This window comes from Malaclemys terrapin, chromosome 24 (assembly GCF_027887155.1).
Source record: "Malaclemys terrapin pileata isolate rMalTer1 chromosome 24, rMalTer1.hap1, whole genome shotgun sequence".
NCBI lineage: Eukaryota > Metazoa > Chordata > Testudines > Emydidae > Malaclemys > Malaclemys terrapin.
In genome coordinates this window covers 16,845,118-16,860,973 of record NC_071528.1, presented here as the reverse complement: position 1 = coordinate 16,860,973, position 15,856 = coordinate 16,845,118, and the positions used below count along the sequence as shown (strand labels likewise).

Sequence of the window (15,856 nt, the reverse complement as noted above, 5' to 3'; positions counted from 1 at the left end):
CTGGGTGGGAAAGGGGCGGGGCCAGGGCCCTGTGGAGTGTCCTGTTTTTTTTTATTTTTTAAATATGGTAACCCTACCAGGAATGCCCTTCCTGGGGTTCAAGTATCAGAGGGGTAGCCGTGTTAGTCTGGATCTGTAAAAGCAGCAAAGAGTCCTGTGGCACCTTATAGACTTACAGACGTTTTGGAGCATGAGCTTTCATGGGTGCATCCGAAGAAGTGGGTATTCACCCACGAAAGCTCGTGCTCCAAAACGTCTGTTAGTCTATAAGGTGCCACAGGACTCTTTGTTGCTTCCTGGGGGTGTTACTGTTGAGACTGACTGGGAGTGCCCTTTCATGGGCAGCGGAGCTGGGGGCTGAGGATTTAGAATCCCCTTTGACCTGGGCCTGAAAGTCTCCATATCCCTTTCCCAGTCTGTTGCATCATCTGATAGTTCCCAAACCCTGGGTGAAGAACACCGGGACTGTGATAGGAACTAGCAACTTCTTGAGAGTGTGTGAGAAACAGCTAGGTTGTGTAAATGTGATGTGTGGTGCTTCGACTCTGAAGCTGACCTCATATCCCCTTCTCCTGCATTACTGGTTCCCCAGGGAGCAGAGCTACCATACTAATTCACAAATTGCACGTTCCATTCCGTATCTGTTCTGTGTCTACCTCCTGCTCAGCAGTTTTGCTGAATCAGGCCTCAGGTTTGCGAATGAGGGTATGGTAGCTCTGCTCCCTGGGCTGGGATAGAGGGTTGTTAACTGGCTGATTTACCTTTGATGTCACAGTCCCACAATCCATGAGCTGTTGTGGGGCAGGAGGCCAGGGTTTGACCGGGATGGTACTGATCTTGCCTATGCTAGGCTTAGGCTACCAGTTCATAAGCAGACGTAGCATTGCTGCTTCTCTGAAATCTTGTGGCACTGGCCCCTGTAACTTACCCTCTCGTACGCATATTCTCCTTCTCTTTAGCCCTCTTCCTCTCCAGTCATTTCTCTGTTTCTTGTTCTCACTTTCTCCATCTTTGTCACTCCAGATATCATCTTCTTCACCTCTCCGCTGCTGAGATTCCATTATGACATGATGCTTTTATGATAACATCACAGGACACTGAAAATTCTGCAGTTGATTGTTTAGCTTTGGGTGGAGATGAGTTACAGTCAGCTTGTCTCAGGCGCAGTGAATGGATGAGGAGTACCGTTTGAGGGTTCAAAGGAAGAGAAACATTGATTAGCATTATTGTGTGAGGCCACAGTTCTGTTGTCAGATGCTAGTTAGTGTGTGAACTCCTGCGGAGCCAGCTCCCTTTTTAGGATTTGCCCCATAGGCTGTTACTCACTGGGTTTAGGTTGTCTTCAGTTTTTCTTTTCTAAGTCTAAATAATTCCTTTTCTTGTCTGGAGTCTTGTGTTTGATGCGTATGGCCAATTTATGGCTATTTAGGTTGTAAACTCTTGGGGATAAGGCCTGTTATTTCCTTGTAAGCATGTACCAGCACAATGATTGCTGATTGGGATGCAAGGAATAATAATACACACTGATCAAAGTCAGTCACCTTGGAAAGATAATTTAATCTCGTTTATAGGAAAGACCAACTCTGGTACGCATGCAGCTGTTTATTAAACACGCTTACATGCTTTGCATTAATTTAGACCATAGAGGTGCAAGGCCAGCCCACTGCCGAGTGCTCTGGGCTAGTGTCCACAGATGCCAGCTGGCATGTGGCTCTATCCAAACTCATGAGTCACATGCATGGCCATTTATATAAGAGAACCCATTCAGGCTCTTCTGTGAGAGATGGGAAGCGCCTCTCCCAGCCGAGACCAGGTTAGCACCACTCCTTTGACCAGCTTGGCCATGGGAAGTGAGTCTCAGCTGAGACTAGGACAGCGTGGTTTTTACTCAGCCAGAGGGGAGGTGACTCCCAGCCCAGTTTAGTTCAGCATGGGTCCTATTGGTTTGCTTTTGGGGCAGGCTGCCTTTGGTTCATTCTATAAAACTGCTTTCTGAACTACCCGGGTAGACTGAGTTTGAGTCTCAGCTGTGGTAATAGGCACTGACTGTACACATGGCACATCCAATCCTGGACGGAGGAGCTTGGCTAACGTCCCTCTATCATCTGGCCCCATTTGGCCATGTTTTAAAATATTGCCCTTTTGGTTCCAATAATCCTGTTAGAAATATCCCAGAACCTGGCACGGGGTGATTAGCAAGTAGTCCAAAAGGCCAACTTCCTGCATGCTAAACTCCCATGAATCCCTGAGATTCTGTGGCCGTTTCTTCCTGGTAGTAACCCTGCAATGTCCATGGATTGACAGCAGAGATGGATTTGTATCTGAGGCAGGACAAAGCCCCAGTTGCTTCTGGGTTGTTCTTATCATGGCACTGGGGGAGAGCAGGACAGCTCCATGGGAGGATGTACCCGCAGTTCTGGGATTGCTGGGAGCTCATTTCATTGCAGAGAGTGCGAATGTTTGCTGTTCAAAAGTGGCTGCTTCTGGGATGATGCAGGCTCCTCCTACCAAGGGCCTTACTTGGACATCTTGTAAGGAACAGTCAGAGAATAAAGATCCTTATCTCCTGTTCCTTCTTATCTCTTGGAGGCTCTTGTTCTTTGTTCTTTAGGAAGGGACCAAGGCAGTGATATCATGTCTCTTCCTTTACAGGGGAAAATGGCAGCCACTGGCCAGTCGTTAATCCCAGCCCCGCTCACAGGGATTCCCTTCCTAAAGGCCTCACATTTTCAGATAGGGTTTGACCATAGACCACAGGGAAACGTTGTTGAATCTCCTTTCCGCACGGATTTCCCTCCCTTATGGGGCAGTTACAAACCAGACCCAATTCTGCTTCCAAACTCCAAGGGTGTTTTGAATCAGGATATGGATAAAGCCAGGGAAACCTGGTCAGAAACCCAGCTGGCATTTCCAGTGAGATCCCTGGAACCAAAGCCCAAAGTCTGTCCACCAGAATCTCACCTCCAAATGCATGCAGATTCCCAGACCAAAATTTTCACCTCAACTGCAAGGGAGAGCTACCCTTGGCCAGACGTGACTCTGCAGGGACCAGCCTCCACCAGAGCTGATTACAATAAGGAGGAAGATCATTTTCCTTGTGGAGACAAAGACAAACTGAAGCTCCTGCCTTCTGTCTATCGTTTTTCATACCCAGCGTATGAGATATTCAAGCCCATTGCCAAAGCGCCATGTGTGCATCTGGGTGAGTTGTTTGGGGCTCTCTCTGTCAGGCTGTGGCCTCGTAAGTCTCAGGGCAGGTGGCATGCACGGGCACTGGGGTTTTCATTGGCTTGGTTTAGGTTTCCATTACAACCAGTTTAAGTCTGTATTTACTGTAGTGAGTGGAGTCCTTTATCATCAAAGTGCTGAGTTCTAGGATCTAGAACTATTTAAATATCACTGGTCTCCCTTTTATAATTTCATGTGTGAATTTGGTGATCATGACAGTGAGAGGCTTATAGCAGTGGCTGGCGGTGCATGTGATGATACAAGCTTTCACTATGCAGCTCTGCCAGTGCACCTTCCTCTTTACCTGTAGCACCCTCTGATATTCTAGTCTTGGTCCTCACCCCATAGCTTGGCTGGTGCACGCAGTCCTGCCTTGCAGCATTCCCAATATCCCTGGTTTCTGTTACAGTCTGTGCTTCTCTTTAGGACAGGCTGCCAGTTGTGCAAAACTGTGTGGTGGTTTTGTGTTGTGCACAGATCAGGTCTACCTGACACAGATACATTAGTGACCTAGTGCAGAATTTGGACCCAGACCTCCGGAGTTGAAAGGCCAGTGAATGCGTTTACTTGCCGTGCCAGCCAGTGACCTCACCACTCTAGGCAATTACAGGAGAGCCAAGATGCAATATTGTTAAAGAAGTCAATTCCCACTCGCAAAGCCTGTGCTTAAGGGCTTTGCTGAACTGTGGCCTCAGTTCCAGAGTAGGTCCAGTGGAATTTGCTCCTTTGGTGGTGGTCTGTTTGTTTTTGGTCCAGGAGAGAGTGATCTTTGATCTGTGGAAAAGGCCACTTTGTGCCCTTGCTATCAGACTCTGATTTCTTAGTTCTGGATACTTGCCCAACCTGAGAGCCACCATGGTCTCCTAAACGCAGTGACTGGGGGATGGGCAGCACAAAATCCCTTTTTTCTAGGCAGACCGTGCCCCAGGCTGAAGGGTTGTCAGGGATGAAGTAGCCAAGGCAGAATAGCGTTTTCCTCTAGTTTTAGTGGGTAGATACTCCAGGTCAGTGTGAGACTGGGCAGAGAGCAGCTGTCTTGGAACCCTAGATCCCATGTCAGTTTCTTACACTTCCTAAGAACTGTAATTGAGAACTGCAAAGGAGTAACTCAGATCATTCCCTCCCTGTGTTGTTTGGCAGGAGGAATTCCCACAATTAAAGGTGACAGATGCTCCTACTATGGCACTTCTTATCAAGCACAGTTTGAGGGTGGCTGGATCCCTCCTGTGAAGTCCTGTGGAAAGGTAACGTCACAGTCCTATAAATTCAGCCATGCTGCTTCCAATTCATATTATGATGGGACTAAGCCTTCTAAAACACTGCTTCCCACTCAGGCAGCCTGTGGACGTGGAGCCTAGTGGTTAGCTATGGGGAGGGGAGCATAGGAATTGCCAGTCCTGCGGTCCTGTCTCTGAACACCTGCTTCAGAAGAAGGTGCAGGTTACTCTGTAATGACCTGTCCATATGGGAAGCTGCTTTCTAACATCAGCTGGTGGTTGGCTTGTGCCTGAAGCAGGAGACTCTGTAGCTTGTGTATATATTTTATCCGATTTGTAACGCTGGCTGTTCTCATTATCCATATAAATATCCAGTCCTTGCTTGGTACCTTCCAAGCACTTGGGCTCAGTATCTGTTGCAGTGAATATCACTAATCTTGACTGGGTGTCACAACTGCCAGAATGAAGGAATAGTCTCTTTGGAACTGGGAATTCCAGTAGGCAATGAAGGGGTGATGTGTGCCCTTCATCCTCATGGTTTCTGCACCACTGGTTGGAGTGTGTGCTGGGGAAGCCTGAGTGCTCGTGGAGACAGTCAGCAAAGTCCTTGTTTCCCTTGTAATTAGCTGGTGAGGTCTGCTCTGTAGCAGACAGCATCACTCAAAAGTGGTTTCTCTGTAGAGCAAGTCTTCCATTGTGTTTGGAGACCCCAGGAGCAGTGTCAGCACCAGCGAGGAGAAACGTGCCTACGCTCTCCAGGACACAAGGAACCACAGGTAGCCAAGTAGTACATCTGAGGGGTTGTTGCTGTCCCAGGCTCTGTGGTGCTCGCTAAAGGCAAGCTGTCTTTGAGCACGTCACTCACAGCTCACTACCTTATCTCAGCAACTCACATCTTATGTCTGCAGAGTCTATGACAAAGAATGTGCTGCCTTCCAAATACACAAGACAAACATCAAGCCAGGGGATGGTTGCACCAGATTCTTTACTGTGACACTGGAGTCGTTCCCACGGCGGGAGCTAGGTATGGAGGGATGGTGACCTGACACAGTGAGAGATCACATAGATAGTACTGTTGTGCCTTCCTATTGGCCAGAGAGTATACTCCTGGGGGAATTCTGCGCCATTACACGCACATCATTCATGTGCTGCACATATTTTTAATGTTTTAATGAATGGGAGAGGCTAGGGGTCAGCCAGGGTCTGCATGGGGGAAGCTCCCTAACAATCCCTACCTGCCCCCCCAAAAAACATGTTCCAGACTTATTCCCACCCAAAACCCTCCAAGTTCACACCCAGGCTCCTTCCCAGCAATTACTTCCCTCGCCCTCAGCTCCTCCATTACCCCTGACTCCACCCAGCCTTCGCACTGCTGCTGAGGGATGCAGAAAATGCGTTTTTTTATTATAGTTAAATGATTACTCAGAGTTCTGTATTAATATGCCTAATAAGGAATCTATTTGTCAAAAAAACATTTCCTGAATATTTTTTGTTGTCTGTATTGTTACAGACTACTTGCTGACAGGTATTTTGAAATAATTTACCAAAATAATTGAAACTGGTATGATTATATTGTGTTATTTTGACAAACAAAATATGCAGAATTTTAAAATATTGTGCGCAGAATTTTTAAATTTTTGCCACAGATATTCCCTCAGGGGTAAGCGTAGCATTTACAACTGACCTTTCCTGTGCCATGCTCCCTGCTCGCACTGTTTTCTACTTTCTGAAGATATTCCCACCCCATTTCAAGGGGCAGACAGATGTGTGCTTTGAGAACCACACCTGTTAATTTCCTTGGCTTGACTCTTCCTCTGGTGCATGGGCTGGGGAAATTTGGTCTCCCTGTTACTAGCATGCTGCAAGATCTCACTGTTATTGCCCCTACTTGACTAGTGTAAAACTTGGATGACTTTGTTTTTGCAAAACCTAAGCCAGTGCTTGGGGGATCAAATCTGGGGCCAGTTTTATCCCAAATTCGATCGTGCTCAGAGAAATTTCTCCCCCCATCGCTAAGTCTCAGAGACCATGCTGGGCCAGATAAATGCCTGACGTAAGTAGGTGTACATCAGTTGACTTCAGCGGGGGGGACCTGCTTACACCAGTTCTGCATTTGGCCCATAGTCAGTGAAGATATGGCCTCCACATGGATAACTGTCCTGTTCCTACCCCTATGTTATTCCCACCCTTGGTTTGTCCCAGAGGCAGCAGATCCTGTGTCCAGAAAGCTCAGCTGCCAGCATTGTGCCTCAGCTCAGACAGAACTGGGGGCCACAGCTACTCAACCCTGTATCCTACCCAGTAGTGTTTGTATTACATAGCAACAAGAGGCCCTAACCATGGCAATGTGTCCCATTGTGCTGGGTGCTGCACATACACATAGCAGGAGATTTCTGTCCTGAAGAGCTCAGAGAGGCGGGAGAAAGGAAGGATTATTGTTCCCATTTTACCGACAGGGGACTGAGACTCAGAGATACTAAAGTGTAGATTGTCAGGAGCTCAGCTCCTACTTAGGCACCAAAATCATTGGCCAGATCTTCCAAAATGCTCAGGACCCAGCATCTCTGACTGGGAATGGTGAAGAGCCCCCACCTAAGCTTGGGACCCTACGTGACTTACCCAAGAAAAGGCGTCTGTGGCGGAACTGGGAAATGAACCCAAATCTCTTGCCCCCACCTAGTGCCTTAACCACAAGACCAGCCTTTTTCCACGTGCTGAGGACACAGCTGGGAGGGTCCTTCCAGCTTTCCATCCCACCCAGGAATGCTGCGGTAGCGACAACCTGTTCAGAATTGGGAACCCTGACAGGACTCACTTCTTGCCTTTACCAGCCCCCGTGAAAGTTACGTGTCTAAGCAAACAGACTTCATCGATCCCTAAAGGCGACGAAGACCTTGAGAGGAGTCGGGAGCGTGCGACCACCACCACTAACCGATTCTTCCACACCCAGGTCTGTGCCCTGCCTTTCACCTTTCAGCAGCAGCTATCACGGAGCAGCGCTGTGTTCTAAAGATCACTGAATGTGCCACAGGACCAGAGCTGCTTCTGCTGCAGGCTGGGGTCTCTAAAGGACACTCTGTCCTTGCTCACTCGTAACATTCACGCATGGCCAGTCTCCTGTCCCAGTCTTTGGGCACATACCCTAGGAGGCCTGGCTCCTGTTCCGACTCCCACAGTGCACCCTTCGCCAGGGCTTGCGGAGAGCCTCCAGCGAGGCCAACTACAGAGAGCTCATTCTCCAAAGGCCAGCTGGCGAGAACCGCAGGATCATTGTGGAGTCACCATCCCTAGGCAGAAGCAATGCAGGATGCCAGAATCCTGCAGCTAACAGTGGGGACCTGGGCCCTCTCTGTGTTGTCTGAGTGGGGTGCTCATACTTACAGCTGGAAGCCAAGTGGAGCATTTGGCTACAGCACCTGCCCGTTAACTTCTGCTCTTGTTTACTCCAGATTGACCTGGGGGAACGTCCACCTCAGCCAGACGTGCCACCGTGGAGACAACAAAGCAAAGTGCCCCTGGGTGACAAACATTTAAACGCCTGTTTCTTCAGCACGACGCAGCACTCGGACTATCAGCCGCCACCCAAGAGCCAGAGGGAGACGTCCAGCAGCAAGAGCCACCTTGAGAGCCACGTGCCCTTTAATTATCCCAGTAAGGCGAAGTCCCTCGGACCCTAGCGCGGCTCCCAACCCTGGGACACGTCCCAGGAGCAGCTTCAGGCTGCTGTGCCAGCCGGGTGCTCTCGGCTGCTCCTTGCATGGGATCCTGGTGCTCTGCCCCTGCCAGTCACTCTGCCTGCAGCGGGGTGAGCTGGGTATCGGAGTGATGGGCGTGTTTAGGTGGGAGGCTGCAGGCCTGTGCTGCACTGCGATGGGGGTTGTCTTTGTCTACAAGAATGGGACAGTGACCCCAAAAGCCAGGCAGGGAACTTGTGCTAGCACAGCGCCTGGCTGTGCTAGTCAGCACTCCCCGGGACTTGCAGGTGGATGTTAATCTGGAAGGCTGGCCACCTCCCCAGAGGAGCAGTGTCGAAGTGCTCAGAGACCAGAAAGGTGCCACCTGTGTGAGCCTCAGGGTTGCACTGCCATCTTGTGGGTGGCTTGTAGCATATGCCGTTGGACACGAGCCAGACAATCGCTCTTCTCTTCCTCTTGCTGGAATTTCCACAGCTGACTTCCAGAAGCAAAGGCCTTCTCTCTCTCGCTGGGTTGGAAGAGGTAGTGGAGTGTGTGAATTATAAGCTTTGTTTGTGCAGTCCCAGGCCGGGATTTATACGGGGCTTTGTGTGGAAGAGGCTAAAAAGATCCCCTCTAACCTCTTGGTTCTTTGCTCTGGAATCTACTGAGAGAGAGAGAGAGAAAGTGTGTGTGTGTGTGTTCCCATTCCTTGTTATTTGCATTATTACTGAGTGAACGTATCCTGCTCAGTGTGGCCACCACCCGAGCGCCCCCTTGTGGCCCAGGGTGCCTCTGCAGTGCCCTGCCTATGTTTTCCCCTTCTTCAGGGCTCCTTCAATGACAGTCCACACAGTGCTGCTCAGTCAGTGTCCTGGTCTGGGTTTTTATTAAATGAATGAAGTTCCCAAAAGCAAACACACACACAGAGAAACATCCATCCAGTCTTACACTGGGCACAGCCCCTCCGCCCTGAGGCATTGTCCCTTCCTTGGGGCTTAATGCAGGAGACCCCCTTTCTCGGCAGTTTCCTCACTGCAGGAGACCTGCTGCCTTTTCTATTTGAATCACCTGGTTCCTCTCAGATGCGGTTCATCTTATCATCCGGGCTGGTTTTAGGCAGGACATTCATCCGGTTTTACACTGGACAGTCTGGCTTTTCTAATGTGAATCCCTTGCCGCTGCTGAGATAGAAATGGATATTGTTTTGTTCAGTAGCAGATGGGAGATCCCATAATGAAGAACACATGGTCTGGCAGCGTCACACACACCGTGCATGCAAAGTCAGGCCAGCAGTAGCAGGCCAGCGTGCCCCCTGTGTGGTGTGAGCTCATGCATTGTGCATGCAAGGTCACGCTGAGGGGGATGAGGTCACTCTGAAGTACCAGAATGTCCAGTAGCCTGGGTCTGTGTGAGTGGCTCCCCTAGCTGGCTTAGCCCCAGGCTCTCTGGACCACAAGCCAGTCACCCTGTCACGACACAGCTCTGGAGCTATCCTGCTCCCCCTGCATGTGCAACCTGACACTCCCTTGCTCCTAGGCTGGGAGAGCTGGGATAGGGTGCTGGGATGGCAGGCTGTGCATTGTGCGGGCTGTACAGAGCTGCCCCTAGCTTGCCTCTCAAGCTGGCAGGGGATAGAGTCCAGGTCTCTGAAGCACTGGGAGCAGGAATCTTGGCAGGTCGAGTTTTCCTGCACTAACCTGGGAATTTCTATAGTGATTCAGAGCAAAGGTCCAAAGTAATCCCCTCTCCTGAGTCTGACCGAGGACAGCACCCTATGCTTCAGGGAAGGTGTTAACCCCATAACGGACAGTTCTACAATAGCCTGGCTGTAAGAGTAGATTCTCTCTAACCCGTGTCGAGAGAGGCTGGCTGAGGGGCAGGAAGGTCTAACAATGGATGTTTATGTTCTCCATATAACGTCTAGTCCTGATGATGTCTAGTGACAGTGAGTTCCACAGGTTGGTTATGCATTGGGTGAAGAAAAATCCTCCTTTGATCATTCTTAAACTTGTTGCCTTTGTGTCCACCTGTATATGACAGGGTGAACAGTGACCAATCTGCCTTTTCCGTGACATTCATGATTCTGTATATTGCTGTCATGTCCTCTCATTCACCTCCTCTAAAATAAACAGTTAGTCTTCAACATTTGTCTTTATAGAGAAGATTTTCCAGAGCTCTAATCATTCTCCTCCCTGTCTCTGAACTCCCTCTAATCCTCTTGTGTCCTTTGAGATCAGGTGACCAGTCCTGCACGCAGCATTCCAGATGAGGTGGCACCATTAATGCATAGACTGGCTTTGCAGTGTTTTCCATATCATTCTTCATCCCTTTCCTTATGCACAGTGGCAGTTTTTCTGCCTGCATCTGTGCAGAGAGCTGCCCATGGTGAGGCCTGTGTCTCTACTCCCAGTCAGTGCAGACCCCAGACAGGTCTGTGATTGAGTCAAACTGCAAAACTTGCCTGTTTCCTGCTCATTTCATGCCTTGACTTTGCTCTTTATTCCATTTGTGAGCAGGTAAAGGCATTGTCACGACCACACAGGCTATGCTGGTCCTGCACAAACAGCGGATGCTCCGGCCCTCAGAAGAGTCGCTGCAGCAGGTACGGCAATAGCTGGCATATGGGGCCAGGTTCAGGACAAAGGCCTGGTGAGAAGGATAGCTGAGCAAGTCTTCATGCCCCCCAGCAGCTGGGAGGGAAAAGGACACTGCAAGTGGACCCCACAAGTAGGCCTCTCTGGAGGGAGCAGGGAAGGGTCGGGGGCTGCCCACCTCTGAACTTGGGCCCAGTTAATAGCCCAGGACACAATGTGCTGCCCCCCAGTGGGCCTATTTAGATACCAAAGGCTCTCCAGTGAACAGACTGGCAGTGGAAGGGTGCGGGCGTTACTGGGTGAGGCCAGAGCCACCCCAGCTGCCATGGGGATCTGCCTCTTCCATTGTCAGCAGGGAAGCCTCTGCTTTTCTGCCAGAGGGCACGCAGGGTCAGAGCAAGCGAGGGGGCTGGCTGCTCAGAGCCGCTGGGTGGCCTAGACTTGAACCCTGCTCCCTACAGGCTAGTGGTCAGCAGCCAGAGAGCTGAGCGGTGGTTGACTTCTAGGGGTTGTGAAGTTAATGACGGAATCCCCACACACACCGCAATGGCCTTTCCTGTCTCCCCAGATTAAATACTCTCACCTAGTCCCGCCATGGCAGGGGCAGCGCTTCTTTGGGACTGAGCATCAAGATGAGTTCACCCCCAAGTACAGCGGCCCTGTGACTATCTGCGGGGGGAACTTCCAAGTGAGCAGCATCCCCCTGGGCACCCTGAAGAAGTACAGCCCCCAGAGGCGCATGGTCTTTGCAACATGACGTGCTGCCTTCCTATAGTGGCTCTCAATGCCACCCTCCAGGGGCTGCCTACAAATAAACACAGGTACCTGGCTTCTGTGGAGATGCCCTCCCTGGGGTCTGTAGCACCTGGCTGAGGTCTCGGTGCCAAACTCATCTCAGGAATTGGACAGAGTCGTAGCAGGGATGAACTGGGCCAGCTGGCGACAAACCTGCCTCCAGGTCAGCTGCTCCTGCTGAACTCCCATTCGCAGAGGGGGTCACAACCTAGCTCCATTTCCCCTTGATGGGGGTGGGTAACACATCCCAGCTGGGAGCCGAGCCCCCTTGTGCTGAGCGCTGCTCACTCACTGGGCAGGAGACTGTCCCTGCCCTGTCTGAACTGACCAGATGGACAGCGAGTGAAAAAGGGGACAGGCACAGAGATGAAGTGGCTTGCCAAGGGGCATGCAGCAGGTGAGTGGCAGAGCTGAGGACTGGCTAGGGAAAAGAGGCGGTCGAGTGAGTAGGGGCTTGGGAGACCCAGGTTCAGTTCCCAGCTCTGCCGCAGCCTCATTGTGTGACATGGGGTAAGTCACTGAATCTGCCCCGTGAAAAGGGGATGATACTTCCTACCCCTGTGTAGCTAAAATTCATTGGTTGTGACATGCCCGGGCACGACCGGGAGGAGGCCAGACAAGTACCTTGCTAGAAAAGAGCCCAGGTCTCCTCAGTCCCAGGTCAGGGTCCTGTCCACTGGCCCCACCCTGTATCTGCTGCGGAGCCTTCTCCCTTCTATTTCTCTGTCTTATGGAAGCAGAGTTTTATGGTGGCACTGTACCCACACAGACGCCTGTGACTTACCTCTGCTCCCGAGGCGGCACCAGGGACACCATGGCAGCTTGGGCCCCTGTAGTTCCCATCACACTGTTATGGCTTTGTGCCCCCACCCTGAAGTGGGATATGTGTAGGGCCCAGACACCCACAGAGAGCCCCAGTGACTTCAGTTAGGGGTTGCTGTTGTTCTGCAGGACAGGGACTGGGCAGAGGTAGGGCACCCAAACTCTCTGGCCATGTCCCTCCAGCTCTGGAGTTCAGGAGGTGCAAAGGGGTCAGCAGCTGAAGGGTGAAGAAGGGATTCACGTATCAGGGGGTAGCCGTGTTAGTCTCTATCTACAAAAACAACAAGGAGTCTGGTGGCACCTTAAAGACTAACAGATTTATTTGGGCATAAGCTTTCGTGGGTAAAAACCTCACTTCTTCAGGTGCATCTGAAGAAGTGAGGTTTTTACCCACGAAAGCTTATGCCCAAATAAATCTGTTAGTCTTTAAGGTGCCACCAGACTCCTTGTTGTTTCTGAAGGAATTCACGTACAGCTGGAGCTGAGCGGGGTCTTTGGGCCAAGCGATTTCCCTGCAGCTGGGGGCAGCAGCAAGTCTAGCAGGAGGGGAGGTTTCAGGCTAGTACTTAGCAACCAACAAAGATTTTCCCTCCCTTCCTGCCATGGATGGGGGGGCTTGTGGGGGAGAGTTCGATTGAGATGGGGAAGCCTCCAGGTATAAGGGGGAAAACGGCAGCTGAGGAGTCAGGGTGTAGCAGTGCCAGAGTTTGAGGCCACAGAGGAAGAACACTGGAAAACAGCCCTGCTGTGACCACCCCTTCTATGGGCAGCACCAGGGACTTCCCACCCCTGCAGCTGATCTGGGTGCCCAGTCACCAGTCTGGTAAAGCCCTGATCTCACAGCCTGGCTGGGAAATGACACCCCCGTAAAATACTTGAGCCACCTTCCTCACTGCCAGCCTAAAAAGGAACAAAAGGACTGGTGCAGTGCATGTGGGCGGCAGGCCGGTAGCTCTCAGCCCCGGTAGCAGCCACTCTCTGCAGTAACTTGGGGAGTGGAGGGCTGAGTGTGAGTGAAAGTGGGGGGGATGCTGCACTAATGGGGCTAATTGCACACTTCCCACAGCCTCCAGTCCCATCTCTGAGTGCGAGTGCAGGGAAACACTAGCAAGGCTGGGAGGGGCTCCTCTGCCGAGGCACTCAGTTGTGAGGGGCTGTAATTCCCTGCTGGCTGGGGGGGGGGGGGGTGACATGATGCAGTGGGTAGTGCCATGAGAACCCTAGGGCAGAGTATGCCCCCTGTTGCCCACCCTGCTGAGCAGTGACTCACCCACGCAGTGCTGGTGCCTTCCGTGCATCTGCGTGATATCTGCTCCCCGGCATGCGTACGGCCTGTGGTACTTCATGCTAATAACCCACCCTTCCTCGCTGGCTGTGCAGCGCAAAAGCGTCTGTTGCACAGAACCAGGGCCTGTGTTCTTTGCTCCTTTGTTGTGCAGGAGCAGGTGGTGGGAACCCACGCGACTGAGAACAAACCCTGGGAAAACAGCCCAAAGCTGCAGGGTGATTCCCTTCGCTGGAACCACTAGAGAGCCTGGGCCCATGCCTCCAAGAGCCTCTTCCCCAGGCTGTGAGCTGGCAGGGACAGAGGGATGTGTCACCTCTCCGCTGGGTTTAGACAGAGATCCAAGGCAGAATGAGAGATACTGTAAGCTCCAAGTGTGGCCTGGAGTCTCTCCCCTCATGAGCACTGGCTGCATTTCAGCACAAGGGCTTCATACAAGGTCGGTGAACGCTAGTGCAGAGAGGAACCCGAGGCTGAGGAGGTGGCAGAGCAGGGCTGTTCTCCAGGGGGTGGGGCAGTGTCTTTGCTACTGGAGTTGTAGCTCACTGTTTTTGCCTGGATGCTGAGTTTGCACTAAACCTTCTCAGCATGAGGATTTTAATGCTGATTCAGTGCTGTACTCTAGGTCTCCTCCCTGGTGTGGAAGCAGAGTGAGGGGTCAGGTGCTGCCATGCCAGCTCCCCCTTCTCATGCTCTTCCCTGGATCTCTAAAAGCAACATCAACGAGAAAACAGACTGTGGTTTACTAAACCATTTCGACCTACTGCAACTCTCATGTGGACAAGACCCTCCACGTTAAACATCTTAACGCTCTGGGAGATTTTGAGGCTGCTCTCTTCCCATCACCAGCTACAGACCCCTAGGAAAGCTCTGGTTTTATGCCTGAAGATGTGAATTCCTTAGGAATCCTGCATCTCACGGGACAGGACAGGGCTGGTGGTATGAAACAGCCAGAACCTAGATTTGTGCTGAAAAGCTAAGACCAGCTGTCTGAGGATTCATGGGGGCAGCGGGCTATGTAGGAATGTTCTCTAGGGATATTTACCTGCTTACACAGAACAAGAGAGAGGCCAAGTGTTGCTATTTCCTGGTTCGTTAACTGGTATCTCATGTTAAGAATGAGGCTAATACTCCAGGCTGTCTGGATTGTATGATCCCTGAGGTAGGGAATGTGGCCAAATCCCCAGCTGGTATAAATCATTTACACCACCTGAGGAGCTGGCCCATGTCTTTTACCTGACTGTGAAGTAGCATCTCCATCTGTGCTGCTGTAGCAATAAATACTCCTACCAAATAATAATTAACCCCCCCCCCTGCCTCTGATCTGGCCCAGCTGGGCTGGAGATTGGTGCAGGGTTATTGTGAGTGAGGGGCTGAGCTAACCCCGTGCTGTCACTGGAGAGATTTGCCAGTATCCAGAACATGTCTCCGCAGAGCTGGGTGAGGCTGGTGTCTGTGGAAGCAGTGTCCGGGGGGTACACCTGACCGTGGCTGGTGGTTGTTGCTAACCCGCTGGGGTTTCTTACATGCTGCCGTCTTTCCCAACTGGATTTGCACCCAATTTCAGACAGTGAAGTGACAATTGGCTCTTGAGGGAATGGAATCTGCCTTGGAGCCTCCCCCTGAAGTTCTTCCTTGTTCTGCTCCCCAAGAGTGCGCGCAGGAATGGCCTGTGCTTGGTGGAGGAAAGGCTGGCCGCAATCTTGATTTGATTCCAGTGGTGACGTTCAATCTGCAAAAGGAAAACTTGTTGTGCAGCCAATGCACTGGCCCCCTCCCCTGTGCTGGAGCAGTCGGCACGTAGCAGCTACACGTCAGCTGCTTCTGTTCTGCAGAGATAAGCGGAGCTGCGTTAGGATGGTTTAGATTAAAAATAAGTAACGTGCCCTGGGTGTTCCCCAGCTGGCTTCGCTCTGACATGACTGAAGTCATGCAGAAACCCAGGCCGGGGCGTTTAGTGCTGGAAAGTGCTCAGATACCACAGTGATGGGGCCATTTACGAACCAGCCGAGACTAGAGGGGCTTCTGAAAAGATCCTCCAGCAAACTGCCTCTTGCCTCATTCCGCAGGGCCACTAGATACAGCTGGTGGTAGCTGGAGGGGCCCAGCACTATGTTCTCCCTCCCAGACAAGAACACATTATACACATCCTTGGGCTGGGCCTGGATTCTGATATAATTGTAAGTAGCCTGGTTCTTGTGAACAACACACAACAGCAACACTAGGGCAGTGGCCTGT

At 51.4% G+C, this 15,856-nt stretch overlaps 1 protein-coding gene across 1 annotated transcript; it reads left to right on the top strand.

The window, feature by feature from the left end:
* Window positions 1–2,634: 2,634 nt before the first annotated feature.
* On the top strand, window positions 2,635–11,545 carry TEX45 (testis expressed 45). The gene is made up of 8 exons (XM_054013495.1): window positions 2,635–3,202; window positions 4,369–4,472; window positions 5,127–5,221; window positions 5,354–5,469; window positions 7,277–7,395; window positions 7,895–8,096; window positions 10,636–10,724; window positions 11,285–11,545. The coding sequence occupies exons 1-8, from the start codon at window positions 2,635–2,637 to the stop codon at window positions 11,471–11,473; spliced, it is 1,482 nt and encodes a 493-aa protein (XP_053869470.1). The 3' UTR covers window positions 11,474–11,545.
* Window positions 11,546–15,856: the final 4,311 nt, after the last annotated feature.

What these genes read in the sequence shown, in the direction of transcription:
- TEX45 (XM_054013495.1), top strand. Translation starts at nt 2,635, where the DNA reads ATGTCTCTTCCTTTACAGGGGAAAATGGCAGCCACTGGCCAGTCGTTA. An exon ending in AGCGCCATGTGTGCATCTGG is followed by an intron (nt 3,203 to 4,368) that starts GTGAGTTGTTTG and finishes GTTGTTTGGCAG; the next exon opens with GAGGAATTCCCACAATTAAA. An exon ending in CTGTGAAGTCCTGTGGAAAG is followed by an intron (nt 4,473 to 5,126) that starts GTAACGTCACAG and finishes GTTTCTCTGTAG; the next exon opens with AGCAAGTCTTCCATTGTGTT.